This window comes from Octopus bimaculoides, chromosome 28, assembly GCF_046866305.1.
Source record: "Octopus bimaculoides isolate indiv1 chromosome 28, ASM4686630v1, whole genome shotgun sequence".
Lineage (NCBI taxonomy): Eukaryota > Metazoa > Mollusca > Cephalopoda > Octopoda > Octopodidae > Octopus > Octopus bimaculoides.
Genome location: NC_142955.1, coordinates 16,170,334 through 16,190,206, shown reverse-complemented (window position 1 = coordinate 16,190,206; position 19,873 = coordinate 16,170,334). Strand labels below are relative to the sequence as shown.

The 19,873-nt window shown below is 37.0% G+C and overlaps 3 protein-coding genes across 9 annotated transcripts; 1 reads left to right on the top strand and 2 right to left on the bottom strand.

Moving 5' to 3' along the window:
- Positions 1–234: 234 nt before the first annotated feature.
- On the bottom strand, positions 235–5,449 carry LOC106868499 (uncharacterized). Of its 2 annotated transcripts, none has more exons than XM_089344549.1 (2): positions 4,914–5,449; positions 235–3,359 (listed from the first exon to the last, which is right to left on the bottom strand). In XM_089344549.1, the coding sequence occupies exon 2, from the start codon at positions 2,984–2,986 to the stop codon at positions 2,066–2,068; it is 921 nt and encodes a 306-aa protein (XP_089200675.1). In that variant the 5' UTR covers positions 2,987–3,359; positions 4,914–5,449; the 3' UTR covers positions 235–2,065. The 2 variants fall into 2 exon arrangements, with proteins under 2 accessions (XP_089200675.1, XP_089200676.1); XM_089344550.1 differs by having other exon boundaries at positions 5,136–5,449.
- Positions 5,450–8,801: 3,352 nt separating this feature from the next.
- Positions 8,802–15,640, bottom strand: LOC106868500 (uncharacterized). Of its 3 annotated transcripts, none has more exons than XM_014913806.3 (2): positions 15,502–15,640; positions 8,802–12,237 (listed from the first exon to the last, which is right to left on the bottom strand). In XM_014913806.3, exon 2 carries the CDS (start codon positions 11,905–11,907, stop codon positions 11,212–11,214), a length of 696 nt encoding a protein of 231 aa, XP_014769292.1. In that variant the 5' UTR covers positions 11,908–12,237; positions 15,502–15,640; the 3' UTR covers positions 8,802–11,211. The 3 variants fall into 3 exon arrangements, with proteins under 3 accessions (XP_014769292.1, XP_089200719.1, XP_089200718.1); XM_089344593.1 differs by lacking the exon at positions 15,502–15,640 and adding an exon at positions 14,977–15,211; XM_089344592.1 differs by lacking the exon at positions 15,502–15,640 and adding an exon at positions 14,854–15,207.
- On the top strand, positions 14,656–18,983 carry LOC128251066 (uncharacterized). Of its 4 annotated transcripts, none has more exons than XM_089344584.1 (2): positions 14,656–14,823; positions 16,929–18,983. In XM_089344584.1, exon 2 carries the CDS (start codon positions 17,353–17,355, stop codon positions 18,130–18,132), a length of 780 nt encoding a protein of 259 aa, XP_089200710.1. In that variant the 5' UTR covers positions 14,656–14,823; positions 16,929–17,352; the 3' UTR covers positions 18,133–18,983. The 4 variants fall into 4 exon arrangements, with proteins under 4 accessions (XP_089200710.1, XP_052833361.1, XP_052833360.1 ...); XM_052977401.2 differs by lacking the exon at positions 14,656–14,823 and adding an exon at positions 15,828–15,959; XM_052977400.2 differs by lacking the exon at positions 14,656–14,823 and adding an exon at positions 15,870–16,009.
- The last annotated feature ends 890 nt before the right edge of the window (positions 18,984–19,873 follow it).

Genomic DNA, 19,873 nt, shown 5'->3' with positions numbered 1-19,873 from the left:
TCTTATTGTAGTTTACAAATCCAAGCATGGAAACTTTCCTCAACTTCGAAGTTTTGGAGACAGACGCCTCCTTTTCACACACACACATATATTAATGATGTACACAAATACATGACAGGTAATACATAAGGAAATATGCATAAAGTAAACACATGCAGACAAATATAATCAATATAACAATAATTTTTGAAAAGTAATTAAGCCATACAATCAATGAAGAGACAAAAGAAACAGTAAGATGGTACATGTTGATTTTATTAGGTATTTCAGTTTATTTACAAACCTACAATGAAGATTCATTTCACTGAGACTAAACCACAAATTTCAAGAGTACAACTATGAAGTTGACATTGCTCTGCTAAATGCAGAAAATTTCTGTCTCGCTACTGGATAAAAATACAGTTTTTATGATTTTTAAACCTCTAATTTTTTTCTTCACAACATTATACCTTCATAGCAATTAGACTGGGAAACTATATTATTATAGCCAAGTTTCAGATTTTGTACTGTCTTTTAAAAAATGCATATTTTGCAAATGGAAAGAACTTAGATCCATTATTCCTCACAAACATTGCTTTATGCTATCTTTCCATCGACAGTAATCCTTCTTGATATCTGAGAAGATTCTGAAATTATCCAAGTTTAACTTCATTACAAAATCTTGTAGACATTCCAAATATTGCAGAAGAGAAATGTTGCTATCAATCTTAGCTGAGAAGAATATTTCACTGGAATTCTCTGGAGTTGGGCTTTCAATGCCTTCTTGCCTTCACCGTGAATAACACCTGACCTTTCTACCTTCACTTTCAGAAGACAAGCAAAAGAATTTTCAAAGACTGACTCAGAAAAGTAGAAAAAAAAAAATAATGTAAAAAATTCCCAGCATAAAATCAGCATCATTTTCATGTATATCGCCAGTTTCTGAAGGAAGAGGGGAAATAAGCTGGCAAATTTCTTAGTGATATTTCATTTGTCCTTATGTTCTGCGTTCAGACTCTGCAGGGGTCAACTTTGCCTTTCATCCTCTCGTGGCCAATTATTGAATCACCAATTCAGATTTAGATGAAGATACCGAAGCCTTTCGATTTCAATTTCCAGTCATCTTCTGCTCTGAAATGTCTCCAGTCTCAACAAATTTGGACAAGATGTCACAGGAGAGCTTATTCCGTCAATTGAAGATATCCACAGTTATGGTTCATGGCATTTGCATTCTTCTTCATTCACCCAATTCTCTTATGACTGTGAATCACATGTTTATGACAAAATTTGATTTGTACAGAGAAAATATCCAGATTCTCGTCTTTGGTAAAGATCCTAGGCTGATTTATTTTCACTAAACTCTCCACAAATTCAAGAAATGGTTTATCCACAACCTTATGCTTTTTCTTGGGAGTGTAAGGAACAACATTTCCCTATCTTCTTTCTTCTCACCTCCAAAACACAATCTTCAACTTGGTCCCTTCCTTCATTTCTTTCCATAACTTTATAAACATGGATGAAATGCTGATAGGAATTTTTACCAGACATGCTAGCAACTCTGCCAACTTGCCATCTTATTATTTACTCACAACATTAAATATAATGACAGTATCTTTCCTATATCCATGAAGTATGTTATATGGAATAGATATACAACAATCTGATACATGAAACAGGTATGGTTACTGTCAAGGGGTCAATGATTACTGTTAAGGGCACAAAAGTTAAGCCATGATTTAGCAGGGGGAATGGTTTTGAAATATTGGTTGTTGTTGGGTGTTCTAATGAACTTTTACAATGATACAATCACACGTTTACATGGATAGATACATGTCTAGTCAAGTTACTTCTCTGAGAGAATGATTTACCACAGAAATCACAATTATATGGTCTTTCTCCCGTGTGAATACCTTTGTGTTGAATTAAGACTGCACTGTCAGAGAACGATTTACCACAGATATCACAATTATATGGTCTTTCCCTTGTATGAATATGTTTGTGTTGAATTAAGTTCGAGCTGTTAGAGAATGATCTCCCACAGATGTCACAGTGAAATGGCTTCTCACCTATATGAATACGTTTGTGTCTAAGTCAAGTCAGTAATTCTAGAGAATGACTTATCACAGAGATCACAGTGATATGGTCTTTCTCCTGTATGTATAAATTTGTGTTTAGTTAAGTGACTATTTTGAGAAAATGAGAGACCACAGATATCACAGTGAAATGGCTTCTCTCCTGTATGAATACGTTTGTGTTGAGTTAAGGTACTGTTTTCAGAGAATGATTTACCACAGACATCACAGTGAAATGGCTTCTCTCCTGTATGAATACGTTTGTGTTGAGTTAAGGTACTGTTTGCAGAGAATGATTTACCACAGACATCACAGTGAAATGGCTTCTCTCCTGTATGAATACGTTTGTGTTGAGTTAAGGTACCGTTTGCAGAGAATGATTTACCACAGACATCACAGTGAAATGGCTTCTCTCCTGTATGAATACGTTTGTGTTGAGTTAAGGTACTGTTTGCAGAGAATGATTTACCACAGATATCACAATGATGTGGTTTTTCTTGTGTATGAATACGCTTGTGTATAGAGAAGATACTGTTTGAGGAGAATGATTTACCACAGACATCGCAGCGATATGTTGTCTTTTCTGTATGAATTCGTTTGTGTTTAATTAAACTATGGCTTTCAGAGAATGATTTACGACAGATATCACAGCCATATGGCTTCCGTCCTGTGGGAAAACATCTGTGTCCTCTTATGCTTCTACTGACTGAGTATGCTTTGCCGCAGATATCGCAGACATATGGCTTCTCTCCTGTGTGAGTACGTTTGTGTATAGTTAAGTCATTGTTTTGAGAGAATGATCTACCACAGATAACACAATGAAATGGCTTCTCACCTGTATGAACACGTATGTGTTTAACCAAGTTACTACTTCTAGGGAATGACCTACCACAGATTTCACACCAATGTTGTGATGTTCCCAAGTCTTTTGACATTTCTCTAAGGGATACAAAGAAACCCAACCATTGAAGTTTCTCACAGTATTAAAATTTTCCCTTATCTTCTCTCACCACAGCATATAATTTCCTTTCTCTTCTTCTTCTTCTTGTTATAATTTATTCCTTAGAAATATTTCAAGTATTATCAACTGTGATTTTATTGATATCTAAAATTCTGCAAACCCCTTTGTAAATATATTCAAGTTCAGATCAGAGCAAATATTTCACAGTAATTCCAGTCTAGATTTATTGCAGTTGGGTTATTATATCTCTTCTCTAAAGCATTTTCTGTTAGTCTTTAGAACATGATAAATATTCCAGATGTATCCAATGTTAAAAAAGTTGTTTTGTGCCAAAGTCATCCATTAATCTGAAATAAAGAAACAATATTAGATATAGAGGAGAGATTAAAATGGAAATGTTGCAACATTTCTATACTGATTAACAAATGACATCATATAACATTGGGTGAAATCTAAAAATTTGTAAACTCCAACTACACCCTCACAGTGTGTAACATTTTATCTGTCAGGCACACTGTGGCCACCAACAGAATGTTATAGTCAAATCTTCTGAGTGTCTGACAATATATGCTTAGATTGCAAATAAAAGTGTAAGGGGGGGGGGCTAGCTGTTTGCATGATGATAGCATTTATTGTTTAATCTCCAATCATCATCAACCAAGGGGCAACAGTTTGGCGTGCAGCTGTCTTCAAGAATTTTGCGTTTCTCATTTTCACCGTCTCTTCGTTGCATGGTGTGTCGTTTTAGATTTCACTCTTTTACTTGTTTCAGTCTTTTGACTGTGGCCATGCTGGAGCACCGCCTTTAGTCGAGCAAATCGACCCCAGGACTTAGTCTTTAGAAGCCTAGTACTTATTCTATCGGTTTCTTTTTGCCGAACCGCTAAGTTACAGGGACGTAAACACACCAGCATCGGTTGTCAAGCGACGTTGGGGGGACAAACACAGACACACATATATACATATATACGACGGGCTTCTTTCAGTTTCCGTTTACCAAATCCACTCACAAGGCTTTGGTCGGCCCGAGGCTATAGTAGAAAGCACTTGCCCAAGATGCCACGCAGTGGGACTGAACCCGGGACCATGTGGTTGGTAAGCAAGCTACTTACCACATAGCCACTCCTTTTCTAATAATTAATATTATTAATATTCTTTTTAATAAATTTCTTTATAGTACAGCTTATAGTATAGAAGCTGTTTTTCGCTATCTCCCCATACGATAACAAACAAATACAAGTGGCAAAGCAACTGTTGGTAATTTTATTCCATGAATTCTTCACCCAATTCACAACTTCTTGGAGGTTGGGTTTGACAAAGTTTCCACACTGATTTCTCTCCATTATATCCGTTTTCTTCTAGCTATTTATAAATAAATCACACCCTAACCCCAATCAAATCACGTGTGTGATTTATTTATAAACAGAGATGTACGGAGAATACTGGTAAGACGTTCAGTCACTTCCCTTGAATATTTTTATTTATTTTTTTATCCCCCTAAACTTGAAGATTACCTATATTCCATATATTCATTCACTTCCATCTGCAAATAATCTTTGAAGGACTTTGTTTATTACCAGATTCTATATTTGTAGATAATTCCTGTGGGAATCATTATGTGGTCAATTCTTCTTTCAGAAAGTAATAAGCAGAAAAGAGAAGCCGTCATAAGAAAACTGACGTTAAAAATAACATGCACATGATTTTTTTTTCTCAATAGAAGTAAATTCCAAAGTAAACGTTTCTAGTAGAGAAGTAGAAGAGAACAGAAGCAGCGTATTACTTCATTACAAATCTACGGATGCACATGCGCACATATTCATTTTTCTGAAAGTTATGACCTCCCAAAGTCTGGGGGGGGGGGGGTAAAACCCTGTAGTTATGCCAAAAAGAGTACATACTTGTTGTAATTTGGTTATCTATAGTCCGATGATATTTCGGAATTACAATTCCTTCTTCAGATCTTCTTAGCTGGAGTCTCAATAATTTATAGAATTAAACAGAAGCGTGCTTTCCGGAATACGGTGCAGAAGCATTTCATGATGGGGTAAAACAATGTCCTAAATGAATGAGAGTTTACAAATCCAAAGAAAGTGTACGCAGCAGAATAAAACATCACTTACTGTTACGAAACAATGTGGAACATGATAAATGTTCAAATAATCCGTAGACAGTTATCAAGTTCTAGAATATTCTTCTATTATATATTTTCTCCGTGGGATTGAGTTGAGACACAAATATAATACATATTATTCGCTTGACATCCTCGTCAACAAGAGACAGGAGGTAGCGTGTATCTATGCGCGATGCTGGCTGTTGATTGAACCAACCAAATCACGCAGAGCTGGATGCAGATATTGACAAAGGGAAAGTAGTCCTCCAACAGGTTGAACGAAATCTACTTTATTTATATGTAGTAATTATCATGTTAGTGGAGGCGCAATGGCCCAGTGGTTAGGGCAGCGGACTCGCGGTCGTAGGATCGATTGCCAGACCGGGCGTTGTGAGTGTTTATTGAGCAAAAACACCTAAAGCTCCACGAGGCTCCGGCAGAGGATGGTGGCGAACCCTGGTGTACTCTTTCACCACAACTTTCTCTCACTCTTTCTTCCTGTTTCTGTTGTGCCTGTAATTCAAAGGGTCAGCCTTGTCACACTGTGTCACGCTGAATATCCCCGAGAACTACGTTAAGGGTACACGTGTCTGTGGAGTGCTCAGCCACTTGCACGTTAATTTCACGAGCAGGCTGTTCCGTTGATCGGATCAACTGGAACCCTCGACGTGTTAAGGTGAACGTTAGTGTTTGTGAATAAGATGGGGGAGACTTAAGTATTTCAGGGTCGGTGTAGCATCACATTCATGATTAACTATTTCATTTCATCATAACTTTACATCGTTAATTGGTTGTTCCCTATTTTGCAGGACAGGGGAAATGACTTTTAATTAACAACAAATCAATCAATAAACTTTCCACACCCTTCTCTACTTTTCAGCTGGAATTTAAATCGAAAGCACAACTTTTTACGTCGCTATTGTTGCATATATAGTAGCACGTTTCTACTGCTCTGCAGTCTTGAATAATCGTCCCCGCCGCTTAATTTTTCAGACCCCCGACTCTTATTTATTTTTCAGATTTCTTGCCCACCACATCCGCTTTTATCCCCGCACCACTCCACACGCTTATTAATTTCTAAGATTCTCTTCTGCCCCACTTTTATTCAAACCCTTCCCCCCTATTAAATTTTAGTAATCTACCTCCGGTGAAATTTTATTGTAAGCTATTTGTATTGATGCAACAGCTGGCAGATCTAATAATTTTATTTTACTTTAAAATCGTCATACATATATGACAAAAAAAAAAAACATTACAAATTATACCATGTTATAAAATGAACAGGATATATAAACTAAAATAATTCTGGGTTTAAAAAAACCATCAAGGGTGACAGCCCTTCAACATTTTAGGGCATTCATAACCTTTAACCCTAAGAAAAACAATCATTTCAAGACACAACACAGGACATATTATAAACTGGGAAAATGCTGTCAGAAAATATGCATTATATCCAGCCAGAGTCTATAAAGACTTGAGGCTGGATAACTGCCCCAGTCTGCAACATATGTGTGAGTTTGCTGCAACTCCACACTGTAGTAAACAAATCTTCATTTTCAATTTCTCTACCACTCACCGACACAAATTCCCTGCAAACTAAGAACTTCAATGACGAATTGTTTATCCTTACAGGACAAGCTTTTGACAAAATAAGGATTTAACAACATAAACACGACTCAAGTAATTTCTTTTTGACCTTTTTTCATAATATCTTGACAGAGAAAAGTGTATTTCGTGCTGCGACGTATGGAAATTCTTCTATAAAAGAAAAGCAAGCCGTTGCTTTCGTGGTAAACAAATGCAAAGAAGAGTATGATTCTAAATTAGAGCAAATATAAGGGGAAACTCATTGGGATACTGAAAGGAAACCCCATATCCCAGACACCCCAATACACAGGTATCTCGCCAAAGAAGTTCATTTGTTTTTACTCAAATTTGGCCGGTGTCAAAAACTCTGATGGACTATTTGGGTTCTGCTGTTAAAATAGCTAAACACTTCTATGAAAAATATCTGAAAAGCAAACTTCACAGCACTGAAAGAAATCCAAAGAAACATTTCAGAGTCGCTGGAGGAGATCGTAAAACAAAAAGCACCAGGTATGAGAGATACCTTGTTTGAAGTGGTTTGTGGATGTTAAAGCATTACTGCATGTGAGATTACCACAAGCTCTTTTCCTATTAGAGGCTGAGAAATTTTATGAGGAGTGGATTCGCCAACGCCCAGACACACCAACTGAGGACAAGCTTTGTATTTCAAGAAGCTGGATGAAAGGTTGGCAAAAAGAGTATGGGGTATCACTGAAATTTCTAAACAAATGCATTTGAATCTCCAAAGAGCAATGTGTTGGGTGCATTCAGGATTCTTTGAAGAACATATGATGTGTGCATCATTATTTCCTTGACAAATTTGGTGTAGATCAAATGTCCTTGCACCAGAATAAAAGTGGCAGACAATCTACTTTATCGTTCAGAAATCAAGATACGTTCATCAAAGAAAACCATCATTTGTCCAGGGAACGTATCACAGTGTTCACCCAGGTTAGCAATGATGCCAAAATCAATCTTATCCCAGAGTTTGTATTTAAAGGAACTGGAACAAGACCACCACTACTGAATGCCGAGCATACAATGAAATATCAAGAGGTTCCTATAAATTAGAACAGCCGCTCTGTACTATTGAAAACCTTCCAAACCATTTCAATATGTTTTCACATGCAAATTTGCCGTTTATGTGCTTGGTGATTACATGGTGCATTTGATGCCGGAGGTGAGAGATACCCTCTGGAAAAGGGTTATGTGCTAGTGAGCATCGGTAGTGGTATCATCCGATTTCTTCAAATTAGCGACACATACTTTCACAAACAATTGAAAGCAAAATATGGTGAAATAGAGAAACGAAAGATGCTAAAGAAATTAGTTCAAACACCGAATAAGACACTCACGCCCCATCAATCTGAGATGATGCAGATGCTACAACAGACACATGCAGATTGCAATATTGATGTCGAAGCTGATTTCAAGTCGACGTGGGACACAAACACTTCGAATGGGTCTGAAGATTATAAGCTGTCAGACCGAATCATGCACCTTGTCGGTCCGTCGACGCGAGAGTTTTGTCTAGAGATGACTTGAAAACCCTGCCCAAATACTATTCAGAGAGTCATTAAGAACTTAATTCCACTGAAAGGGGTCAAATGTGGAAACAATATTCAAGGCTCAGAGCTATTTGATGGTGACAGCATTGAGGAAAAAGCTGCCAAAAAGTGAGTCAGAAGATGAAAGCAAGCCATCTGGGACTCTTTTGGAGGTGATTGACCCATCTGGAGGAATCACCATGGAGATTTCGCAGGAACCAAAGCACGGTCGGCCAAACATGATGACAGTAAGCTCTATTTCTTTTGTTGGAAGCAGCAGTGACGACCAGGTTAATAAAGTTGCCCTGTTCCTAGCAAAAAATACAGAAGGTGTCGGATGAAAACACGACTTCTACACTTTTTTTGCCATACAGAAACAAACTCATGTCAACTGCCAGTGAAGCATGGCGATCCATAAAGAAGCGAATATCGAAACCAAGAAACCTGCAGAGGGACAGTGATGAAAAATCATGAGTCTATAGCGGCTGTTGTTGGCTGTTATTAAATGGAAAAAAAGGTTACTATGAATCATGCTAAAACAGTTTCGTGTATAAATATAATGTTTATTCTGTGCTCACCTTTTGTGGTGGAAGCATGTAGTTTGATACAAAAACATGTGTGCTTACATACAAAGAAAGTTTTGATTTTTGCTTTTGCACTGAAAGAAGTAACATATAATATTTGTATTACAGTATCTATGCATGTGTGTGATGAGAACAGTCATTTTGAGAATGTGTGTGTGATAACAAAATATCTTCATTTACAAAATATCTTATGTCAAGGTGAATAGACATGTAACATGTGTGAAGCTGCAGTGGAGACGTGTGTCTTTGACCAAGGCCTGGCAGTAACTGAGATCGTTTCTGCAGTGTAGCTCAGAACGAGGCTACTGTATCAAAGCGAGGCTAGCTACATCGATATGTTTGTCTGCTGTGCAGGACGACTGTAGCGCCTCTGGTCACACGTTATTACACCTCAGTTATGTCGCTATGATACATAGCTTCCTGCTAGACTTGAAAAAGTCAAAAAGAGGTAACGAAATGGCGTATGCAAATATGCAGTGCAGAATGCAGGTAAGAACATGGAATACAAGCAGAAGAATGCAATGCAACAAAGAATGAGAAACTAAAATGAGAAAGCAGAGTATGGTAAGGGTAAACAGAACATGAACACAAAGAGATAAGTAAAATGTTCAATACAGTTCTATATTTAAGAGATGAGGAATTATTTACATTATTTACATTTGACGGATATTTCTCCTCATCTTGTTTGTTGTTAACACAACATTTCGGCTGATATACCCTCCAGCCTTCGTCAGGTGTCTTGGGGAAATATCGAACCTGGGTTCTCATTCCTAACGATGGCGTAGTGGTTAAGAGCGCGGGCTACTAACCCCAAGGTTCCGAGTTCGATTCACGGCAGCGACCTGATTAATTATAATAATAATAGTAACATCGTTAGGAATGAGAACCCAGGTTCGAAATTTCCCCAAGACACCTGACGAAGGCTGGAGGGTATATCAGCCGAAACGTTGTGTTAACAACAAACATGATGAAGAGAAATATCCGTCAAATGTAAATAATGTAAAATGTTCAAGTCAATTAAAGTTCGAAGGAATACTGTGAAGAACAAAAATGCATCGTTGGTGATATGTGTTGAAGAGTGTTTGGTAAGTTCACAGGTAGTTTATTATAGTTCGGATGCATATAGTTTTAGACAGCTTGGTGGACCAAAGTTATTGTTGGCACTCCGTCGCTTACGACGTCGAGGGTTCCAGTCGATCCGATCAATGGAACAGCCTGCTAGTGAAATTAACGTGCAAGTGGCTGAGCACTCCACAGACATGTGTACCCTTAACGTAGTTCTCGGGGATATTCAGCGTGACACAGTGTGACAAGGCTGACCCTTTGAAATCCGTCCAGTGAGAAAAACTTTGGCAACAGATTCTGCAGTGATGTCTACTAAAGGAATAGCTTCCAGCCAAAATGTGAAGTGATCAATGCAGATGAGAAGGTAGATTGGTCATGATCAATGTGTACATGGTTGAAATGCACATCTAGTGTTGAATGTGCCAAGGAGATGTTTGGGTCTGTGGTGAAAAAATGCATGGTTGACCGCTGGATGCTGCAGAGAATGTGCCATGCTCAATTTTCTGGTTGGTCATTTTCCTGTTGAGAAAAAGTACAGGGTTGGGTACACTTATGTGCTGAAGCTCCAAACTTGGCATGATACCAGCATATAGATGAATGAGTGGGGGACAAAGGATAGCAAGGTGAGAAAGATCAATCGAAAGAACGCCTTCTGAGTGAACGTGACCTGGAAGTGCAAAGAGCTGCACTCTCTCCCTTTAATTCAAGTATTGCCTTCAGGCTTGCAGCCAAGGCAAGGTCCTTATCAGTGGAAACCGATGCTACTGATGGCTGTGCAGATGTATACAGTGGTCAGCTTGGTGGGACTGCTGGAAGTCTCTATGATTCTGTTGGCGATGGAGGCTATTTGTTTGACGGGAGTTGTCTCCACTATAGAGGCTAGGATGGCTTGAATGTTAGAGGGCAACCAGGAAAAGACAAAGAATTTCAATAAAGCACTATTGGCAGGTGCATTTTGGGCCCATTCCTTCATGCGGTGTAGAAGTTGCAAGGGATTACGGTCGCCCAAGTGCTCATCATTTATGAGGGTTTGAAATTTTCTTTCTTCCGACAAGAACGTGCGTCGAACAATCTCATGCTTAATGCTCCTATGCATGGCATCATGTGATGGTTTGGTTACCAGGTCCCTCACAGTGGCTATATCAGACGGTGGTATTGCGCCAAATAATACATGGAGCCGTTGGTCTTCGGAGGCAATATTGTTTGCGGCAAACGTCGATTCAGTCTGTGCGATATACACTTTCACATCACCCATGAAACAAGGTAAGGAACTGTGTTCTAATGAATTTTGACAATGATACAATCACACTTTTACATGGAGAGATGTATGTGTATTTAAGTTACTTCTCTGAGAGAATGATTTACCACAGAAGTCACAGGAATATGGTTTCTCTCCTGTATGAATACGTTTGTGTTTAGTTAAGCTAGAGTTTTCAGAGAATGACTTACCACAGATATCACAATTATATGGCTTTTCTCCCGTATGAGTACGTTTGTGTTTCATCAAGTCACTACTTGCAGAGAATGATTTACTACAGACATCACAGTGAAATGGTCTCTCTCCTGTATGAATAAGTTTGTGTGTAGTTAAGTTACCTTTTGTTGAGAATGATTTACCACAGATAACACATTGAAATGGCTTTTCTGCTGCATGAATACGTTTGTGTGTAGTTAAGCCGCTGTTTGCAGAGAATGATTTACCACAGATCACACAGTGATATGGTTTCTCTCCTGTGTGAATACGTTTGTGATTGCTTAACTGGCTATTCTCAGTGAATGCTTTGCCACAGATATCACAGTGATATGGTTTCTCTCCTGTATGAATACGTATATGTTTACTTAAGCTACCATTTTGAGAGAATGATTTACCACAGGCATCACAGTGAAATGGCTTCTCACCTGTATGAACACGAATGTGTTTAACCAAGTTACTACATGTAGAGAATGATTTACCACATATTTTACAATGATATCCTATGTTCACTAATTCTTTTGACATTTCTCTAAGGGATACAAATAGACACAACCATTGAAGTTTCTCACAGTAATAAATTTTCCCCTTATCTTTCTTCTCTCACCACAGCATATAATTTCCTTTTTCTTGTTATAATTTATTCCTTAGAAATATATCTGCTGCTATCAACTGATTTTACCAATATCTAAAATTCTGCAAAAGCACCAGGTAATGAGATGAAGAAATGTTGGTATTTATCTCAAGTCAGAGCAAATCTGCTCTCTAAAACATTTTCCTTTGGTCTTTAAAACATGATTAATATGTCAGATGTATCCAGTGTACAAAAGTTGTTTTATGCCAACGTCATCCATTAATCTGTAACAAAAAAGAAACAGTATTAGATATACAGGAGATATCAAACTGGAAGTGCTGCAATATTTCAAATGACATCACATAATATTGGGTGAAATCTAAAAATTTGCAAATTACAATTACACCTCCACATTGTGTGTGTATATATAGCAGTTGAATAAATTTAAAACATATTCTGGTTTTCACATTTTTTATTATGGTATTTTAGCAAAATTAGCGCTTTCATGCATAGTATACTCATGAGATTTCTAATGTGTTTAACTGACAGTTGAGTTCTTGACAACTTTAGTACCTCTTAGAACGCACCAACCAGCTGAATTTTTCAAATACCTTTTGATCAATCCGCAATAAAAACAACACCACAATCACAACTGATATTTATTACAGACACACAGACACACCAGTATCCAGATTTAAAATCATGTCACCTAACACACACAAAATGCAACATCCCATACTGTCTAACCAGGAAAATTTGTACTATAGTTTAATGATGCAAATACCAGAAACACATGATTTATAGAACTCAAAGGGTCTCTGCTCAAGCAAAATTACCCTCTCCTACTTATAGAAAATACTATACAACAGCCGACAGCATGAAAATAGGTCATACAAATTGTTATTAATATTGGAAAAAATTCTAAGTTTCCAACATTTTTATGATAGAGAGTTAAGAGAAGTTATATTGTGTAAGAGAGTGAATTCAATATGTATTTCAGTTCCAAATGTTATGAAGCACGCGTTATGGTTAAATTACTTTATACAGTTATAATATTTAGACAATGGTTTCTTCAAAATGTTAGGATTAAGAGAAAAACCAAGAATGAATAGTGAGAGAGGGGTTTGGAGGAGTAAAGTTGAAAAAAGTGTGACACACTGACAATTGCTTTCGCATTTATTATTATAGATATGAATGTTTTGAAAATCATTAGCAAAATCTAAAACGACATACCACGTAACGAAGAGAGGGCAAAAATGAGACAGAAAAAATTCTCAAAGACAGCTGCATGCCAAACTATTGCTCATTGCTTGATGATGATGATTAAAATTTAACCAACAAAACACGATCACCATGCAAACGGCAACGGCCCTCTTACACTTTCATTCGCAAACTAGGCATATAGTCAGACATGCAGTAGGCTTGACTATAACATTCTGTTGTTGGTCACTGCATGCCTGACTATATATATGTATATATATATATATATATATATATATATATATATATATATATATATATATATATATATATATATATATATATAACTGATAGATAGATAGACAAACAGACAAAGACGGTGGCGCAGTTGGAAGGAGAGGGAAAATTTCCTACAAAGAAAATCGTTAAATAAAAATAAGTCGTTTACCACGTAAATGTGTATGTGATATTTGCGCATCCATACTGCTATATTTACCCATCTGTGAGTGAATAAATTGATCATACATATATACATACAATCAGAGTGGAGCCTGGTGTAGCCATCTGGTTTCACCAGTCCTCAGTCAAATCGTCCAACCCATGCTAGCATGGAAAGCGGACGTTAAACGATGATGATGATGATGATTATCATGATATATAGATGAAATCATATACATATATCTATCCATTTACCCCTCTCTCTCTTTTCGAAAAATGTTTTTTTTTTTTTCTAATCCCTTTCCCATCTTCCTCTCTGGACCGATTCTGATTAATTTTGTGGCCACTACACGATTAAAAACTAGAGGAGAAGCCTTTTTAGAAAAAAAAAAAAAAAATTCTGGCGAAAGCGCGTGTGATTTAATGGAAGTTTGGTCGTTGTTTCTAGCACATCCCATGACCGGTAAGGTGTAGTAGGGTTCATAAAATCAAAAATTTTCAAAACAATTTCTTAATAGCATAATTGAATTTCTGCTATTAACGGGGAGAAAATACTGAAAACCATCAACCAATACTTGTCAAGAGTGACAAAGAAACGAGGAAGGTGGCAGTTGGATATGCTAGAAGCAACAGTCAAATCGCCCTTTAACCACACCCCTTTACGTACGAAAACATTTACTGTTTTTACCGAAAAGGCTTCGGTGGAGATGGAGTATGTAATCTAGGTATAGGCTATGGAGATTCCGATTCTGAAAAAAAAATTTTCAAAAGTCTCAATTTCAAAATTTCGATCCCCCACCTCCGGTTTTATATAGATCCACAGGGTAAACCTAACCCTAACTCAAACCCTAACCCTAAACTTAACCTTAACACTAGTTTTGTGAGATTTGGCTGTTATTTCTAGCATGTAAATAGCCTGCTTGGTGGGGGGGGGGAATTGAAATTTTTCAAAATCGGAATCTCCATAGCCTAAAACGTGGGATTCCGTAAAAAAAATTAATAAATAAGGGGGGGGGGGGAAGGTTCAGATTACATATAGTCCATCTCTAACAAGGCTTCTATAATATTCAAGTGCATTATGCCCACATATTCGAGCAAAGTCATCCCGAAAAGGAAAACATTGTGGGAGGCGCTTTAAAAAAAAGAACATTTCTCGAAAAAATAAGATTGTTCTACGGATGATTTTCAAGGGCAGCATGAAATGATTCTCGATATATTTACGCACCATACAGGTAAGGAGAAGAATTTTCACATGTGCTTACCATGCAACGTGGACTTACAAATAAATGAGACATGAACGACGGTAAAACAGGTGGTTACTCTAATACGTGCAATAACAAAGCGAGCATTCGTCAAGGAAATTGGTTCGAAAACAGCCATCTCACTTTGTTCAATATCATCCTTCTATCATATTGCTGGGCCGACGACTTCTCTCTCAAAGACATTTCTCATAAGGTTCACTGCAACAAGAATACTTATGGAATTCATTGATGCAATTTAAACTGTGAATTGATTTTACGGATTGTAAAATAGGAAATTATCCCGTGTTGTCCTGTGTGTGTCATTCCATCTGTCCTTTGGTGAAACTTAGTCTACTTAGGAACATTCTGCTCAACATGGCTCACTGTAGCGTAGTGTTGTGTGCTCTGGAGTAAAGCAATCTGAATTAGATATGACCAGAGAAGCGAAAGAGATGGGGGTGACAGCACGGAAGGCCACAGTCCCCCGGGACCCACAAAGTGTAAAGCTGAAAACCTGGACATCTTCAGAGACAGGAAGGGCGGAGCCGACGGATTTCTGGAAACCAGATAAGAGATCCGGCACGTACGATCAATCGATGGATAGGTGTGTATATCTTACCTGTTATGCTATACAAATCAATATTTAGTGTGAAAAATATATTTACTCACATCAAAATCTCCGTGAAAACACAAAAACACGTTATTGTTTATTCTTTCTTTCAAGTCAAAAATGTTGAAACGGAAACGGAAGTACGGTGTGAAATATGACAACTGTAAACCCACCGCTCTCTAGTAATTAAAACCAAGAATATTAATTATTATGATATCGCTTCCTGAAATATAGTAAAAAACAAAAATTTAGGTTTATTCTTTGCCAAGAGGCGTGCGTGCCATAGGTTGCTTATGCCTGTTTAAGAACATCACCACCAAGGCCGCTCAGGACAATAATGAACATTCGTTTATCATTGCTTCAAAATATTATTGTTTCATTTCTGGTTTTATTTACTCGAGAGTAGTGAGATGACTTTTGTCACATGACACACCATACTTCCGTTTCCGTTACAATCTTTTTTGACTCTGGGGGAAAATAACGATAACGTGTTTTTCTGTTTTCGCGGAGGTTTGGTGTGAGTAAATATATTTTTCACACTAAATATCGATTTGTAAAGCATTGCAGGTAAGATATACACACCTATCTATCGATTTATCGTACTTACCGGACCTTTTGTCCGACTTACAGAAATCCACGAGAGTATTCGGTTTTCCCCACCCGTCTCTGAAGGTGACCGGGTTTCCCGCTTTACACTTTGTGGGTCCTGAGGGACTGTGGCCTTCCGTGCCGCCTCCCCCTCTCTTTAGCTTCTCTGGTCATATCTAATTCAGATTGCTTTACTCCAGAGCACACAACACTACGCTACAGTGAGCCATGTTGAGCAGAATGTTCCTAAGTAGACTAAGTTTCACCAAAGAACAAGTGGAATGACACTCTAAAGACAACACAAGTAATTTCCTATTTTATGTCCGTATAATAAATTCACAATTTAAATTGCACCAATATGTATGTATATATATATATGTATATATATAAACATATACATACACATACAGATTTATATATACATATATATATATATATATATATATATATATATATATATATGGTGGTGCACCAGCATGACCGCAGCCACTTGGCTGAAACACATAAATAAATAAATAAATAAATATATACATACATATATATATATATATATATATATATATATATATATATATATATATATATATATATATATATATACATACATATATATATATATATACATATATATATATATATATATATATATATATATACATATATATATATATATACATATATATATATATATATATATATATATATATACACATGTATGTGTGTGTATATATATATATATATATATATATGCACACACAATGTGAAGGTGTAGTTGTAGTTTACAAATTTTTAGATTCCACCCAATGTTATGTGATGTCATTTGTTAATAAATATAGAAATGTAACATTTCCGTTTTGATCTCTCCTCTATATCTAATACTGTTTCTTTATTATTTCAGATTAATGGATGACATTGGCACAAAACAACTTTTTTAAGTTTGGATACATCTGGAATATTGATAATTTTTTTAAAGACTAGAGGAAAATATAGAGAACAGATATAATAACCCAACTGCAATAAATCTAGACTGGAATTACTGTGAAATATTTGCTCTGAGCGAAGATTCATAGCACCATTTCTGCATCTCATTATCTGCTGCTTTTGCATTCTAATTAAACTTGAATATCTTTGCAAAGGAGTTTGCAGAATTTTAGATATTGATAAAGTCACAGTTGATAGCAGTTGAAATATTTCTGGGGAATAAATTATAACAATAACAAGAAGAAGGAAATTATATGCTGTGGTGAGAGACGAAGGATAAGGGAAAAATTTAATATTGTGAAAAACTTCAATGGTTGGATGCATTTGTATCCCTTAGAGAAATGTCAAAAATATTAGGAAAATCACAACATTGTTGTGAAATTTGTGGTAAATCATTCCCCGCAAGTAGTGACTTGGTTAAACACATTCGTTTTCATACAGGTGAGAAGCCATTTCACTGTGATACCTGTGGTAAATCCTTCTCTCAAAACTGTAGCTTAAGTAAACATATACGTATTCATACAGGAGAAAAGCCATTTCACTGTGACACCTGTGGTAGATCATTCTCTCAAAAGGGTGACTTAACTAAACACATACGTATTCACACAGGAGAGAGACCATATCATTGTGATGTCTGTGGCAAATCATTCTCTGCACACAGTACCTTAGTTATACACAAAAATATTCATTCAGCGGAAAAGCCATATAATTGTGATATCTGTGGTAAGTCATTCTCTCTCAGGAACAGCTTAATTAGTCACATACGTATTCATACAGGAGAGAAACCATATCACTGTGATATCTGCGGGAAGGCATTCACTGAGGATAGTCACTTAAGGAGACACAGACGTATTCACACGGGAGAGAGACCGTATCACTGTGATTTCTGTGGTAAATCATTCTCTGGAATTACTGACTTGACTACACACAAACGTATTCATACAAAGGAGAGACCATATACTTGTGATATCTGTGATAAATCATTCTCTGACAACTCGAACTTAACTCGACACAAACGTATTCATACAGGGGAGAGACCATATCCCTGTGACATCTGTGGTAAAACATTCTCTCGGAGAGGTAACTTAACTACACATGCATCTGTCCATGTAAAAGTGTGATTGTATCATTGTAAAAGTTCATTAGACCACCCAACAACAACCAGTATTTGCCAACATGGTGAACTATTCTGCAGGCAATGTTGCAGTTGTAAGAGATGAAGATGAATCTAATCCCACTACTAGCCAGCAAAGCAACGACCGACTCTGCCAGACAGGAATGTCAGTCAAGTGTTGCTGGAATGAAGCGTAAAGAGATGCTCCACTGTGTTTCTCAAAGTCTGAACACAAACAACAACCATAAGGAAAACAACAACAAGAACAAGTACAGCAATAACAACAAAAGTGTTTTCTTATGTTTACATACATACATCAATACATATGCATACATCTTTTTGGTATGTACATGTGTGTGTGTGTGTGTGAGAGAGTGAGTGAGTGTACATGTGTCTTCTCATGTATGTGTAAGTGGCACTCTCTCTCTCGCACACACACACACGTCCATTTCATATACATGTTCATACATTTTTCACTCTCCTCTCTTTCACCTTAAAACAAAATTAAATAAAAAAAAAATTTACAGAAATTAATGAACAAACAGCTGATCCCGTTGACATTTCTTTGACAACTTTGAGAGTTATAACGAAACATAGCCACTGCTTATTATCTATCTCCCAAATGAACTGTTTTTCACTCAGCGACTCTTTTTTTACAACTGAAATAACCTCAGTAACTACGTGGGGCACACAGTTTTGCGGTCATTTATGGACAATATTTCAATTTGCTTCTAATGTTTCATTTTTGTCCATTGTTTCATGCATGCGTAGAATTCTACCTGGACAAACATTTATGAAAACACACACATAAATATTGTAATAAAATAAGCCACAATAAAAAAAATTGCATTAAAAAAACATCCATTTCTGTATATGTTATGAGGAAATACAGTCACTCTCTCTCCCTCTCTCATGCACAGGTCGAAGGTAAAGAATACACACTCCCAGTGTTTAGGGTTTGGGTTACGCCGAAAACAGGTGGTGTACGTGTACATGAAAGATAATGTGTGTGTGTGTGAGAGAGAGAGAGAGAGCGAGTGAGTGACACTTACACATACATGCAAAAAAGTTGTTACTTCACAATACACACCTTCACTCGCTCTCTCTCAGACACACACACACCTCCGTTTCATATACATCTACGTCTTTCACATTCTTCTCGCTTTTACAGTGTGACAAGGCTGACCCCCTTTGAATTACAGGTACAACAGAAACAGGAAGGAAGAGCGAGAGAAAGTTGTGGTGAAAGAGTACAGCAGGGTTCGCCACCATCCCCTGCCGGAGCCTCGTGGAGCTTTAGGCGTTTTTTCTCAATAAACACTCACAATGCCCGGTCTGGGAATTGAAACTGCGATCCTATGACCGTGAGTCCACTGCACTAGCCACTGGGCCATTGCGACTCCACAAGTATAAAAAAACAACGAAAAAGTGAAGGTATGTATAAATAGTTGAACTAAATCTAATTATATGTAATAACTATTTTGTGTTAAGGTGAACGCAAAGGTATGTAAATAAGACAGGATAACCTATGTATTTCAGGGTCGGCGTTCCATTACCTTCGTGATGAAATATTTGATCACAGCATTACAACGTTAATTAGTTTGTCCCCTATTTTACAGGATAGAGTTAAATGGCTTTTAATCAACAACAAATCAATCAATGCACTTTCCTCACCCTTCTGGGATTCTTTCATCTGGACTTAGAAAGCAAATTATTTGCGCCGCTATTGTTGCATGTATATTGTAGCA

Coding starts and splice junctions, on each gene's coding strand:
- LOC106868499 (XM_089344549.1), bottom strand. CDS start 2,986: ATGTCAAAAGACTTGGGAACATCACAACATTGGTGTGAAATCTGTGGT.
- LOC106868500 (XM_014913806.3), bottom strand. CDS start 11,907: ATGTCAAAAGAATTAGTGAACATAGGATATCATTGTAAAATATGTGGT.
- LOC128251066 (XM_089344584.1), top strand. CDS start 17,353: ATGTCAAAAATATTAGGAAAATCACAACATTGTTGTGAAATTTGTGGT.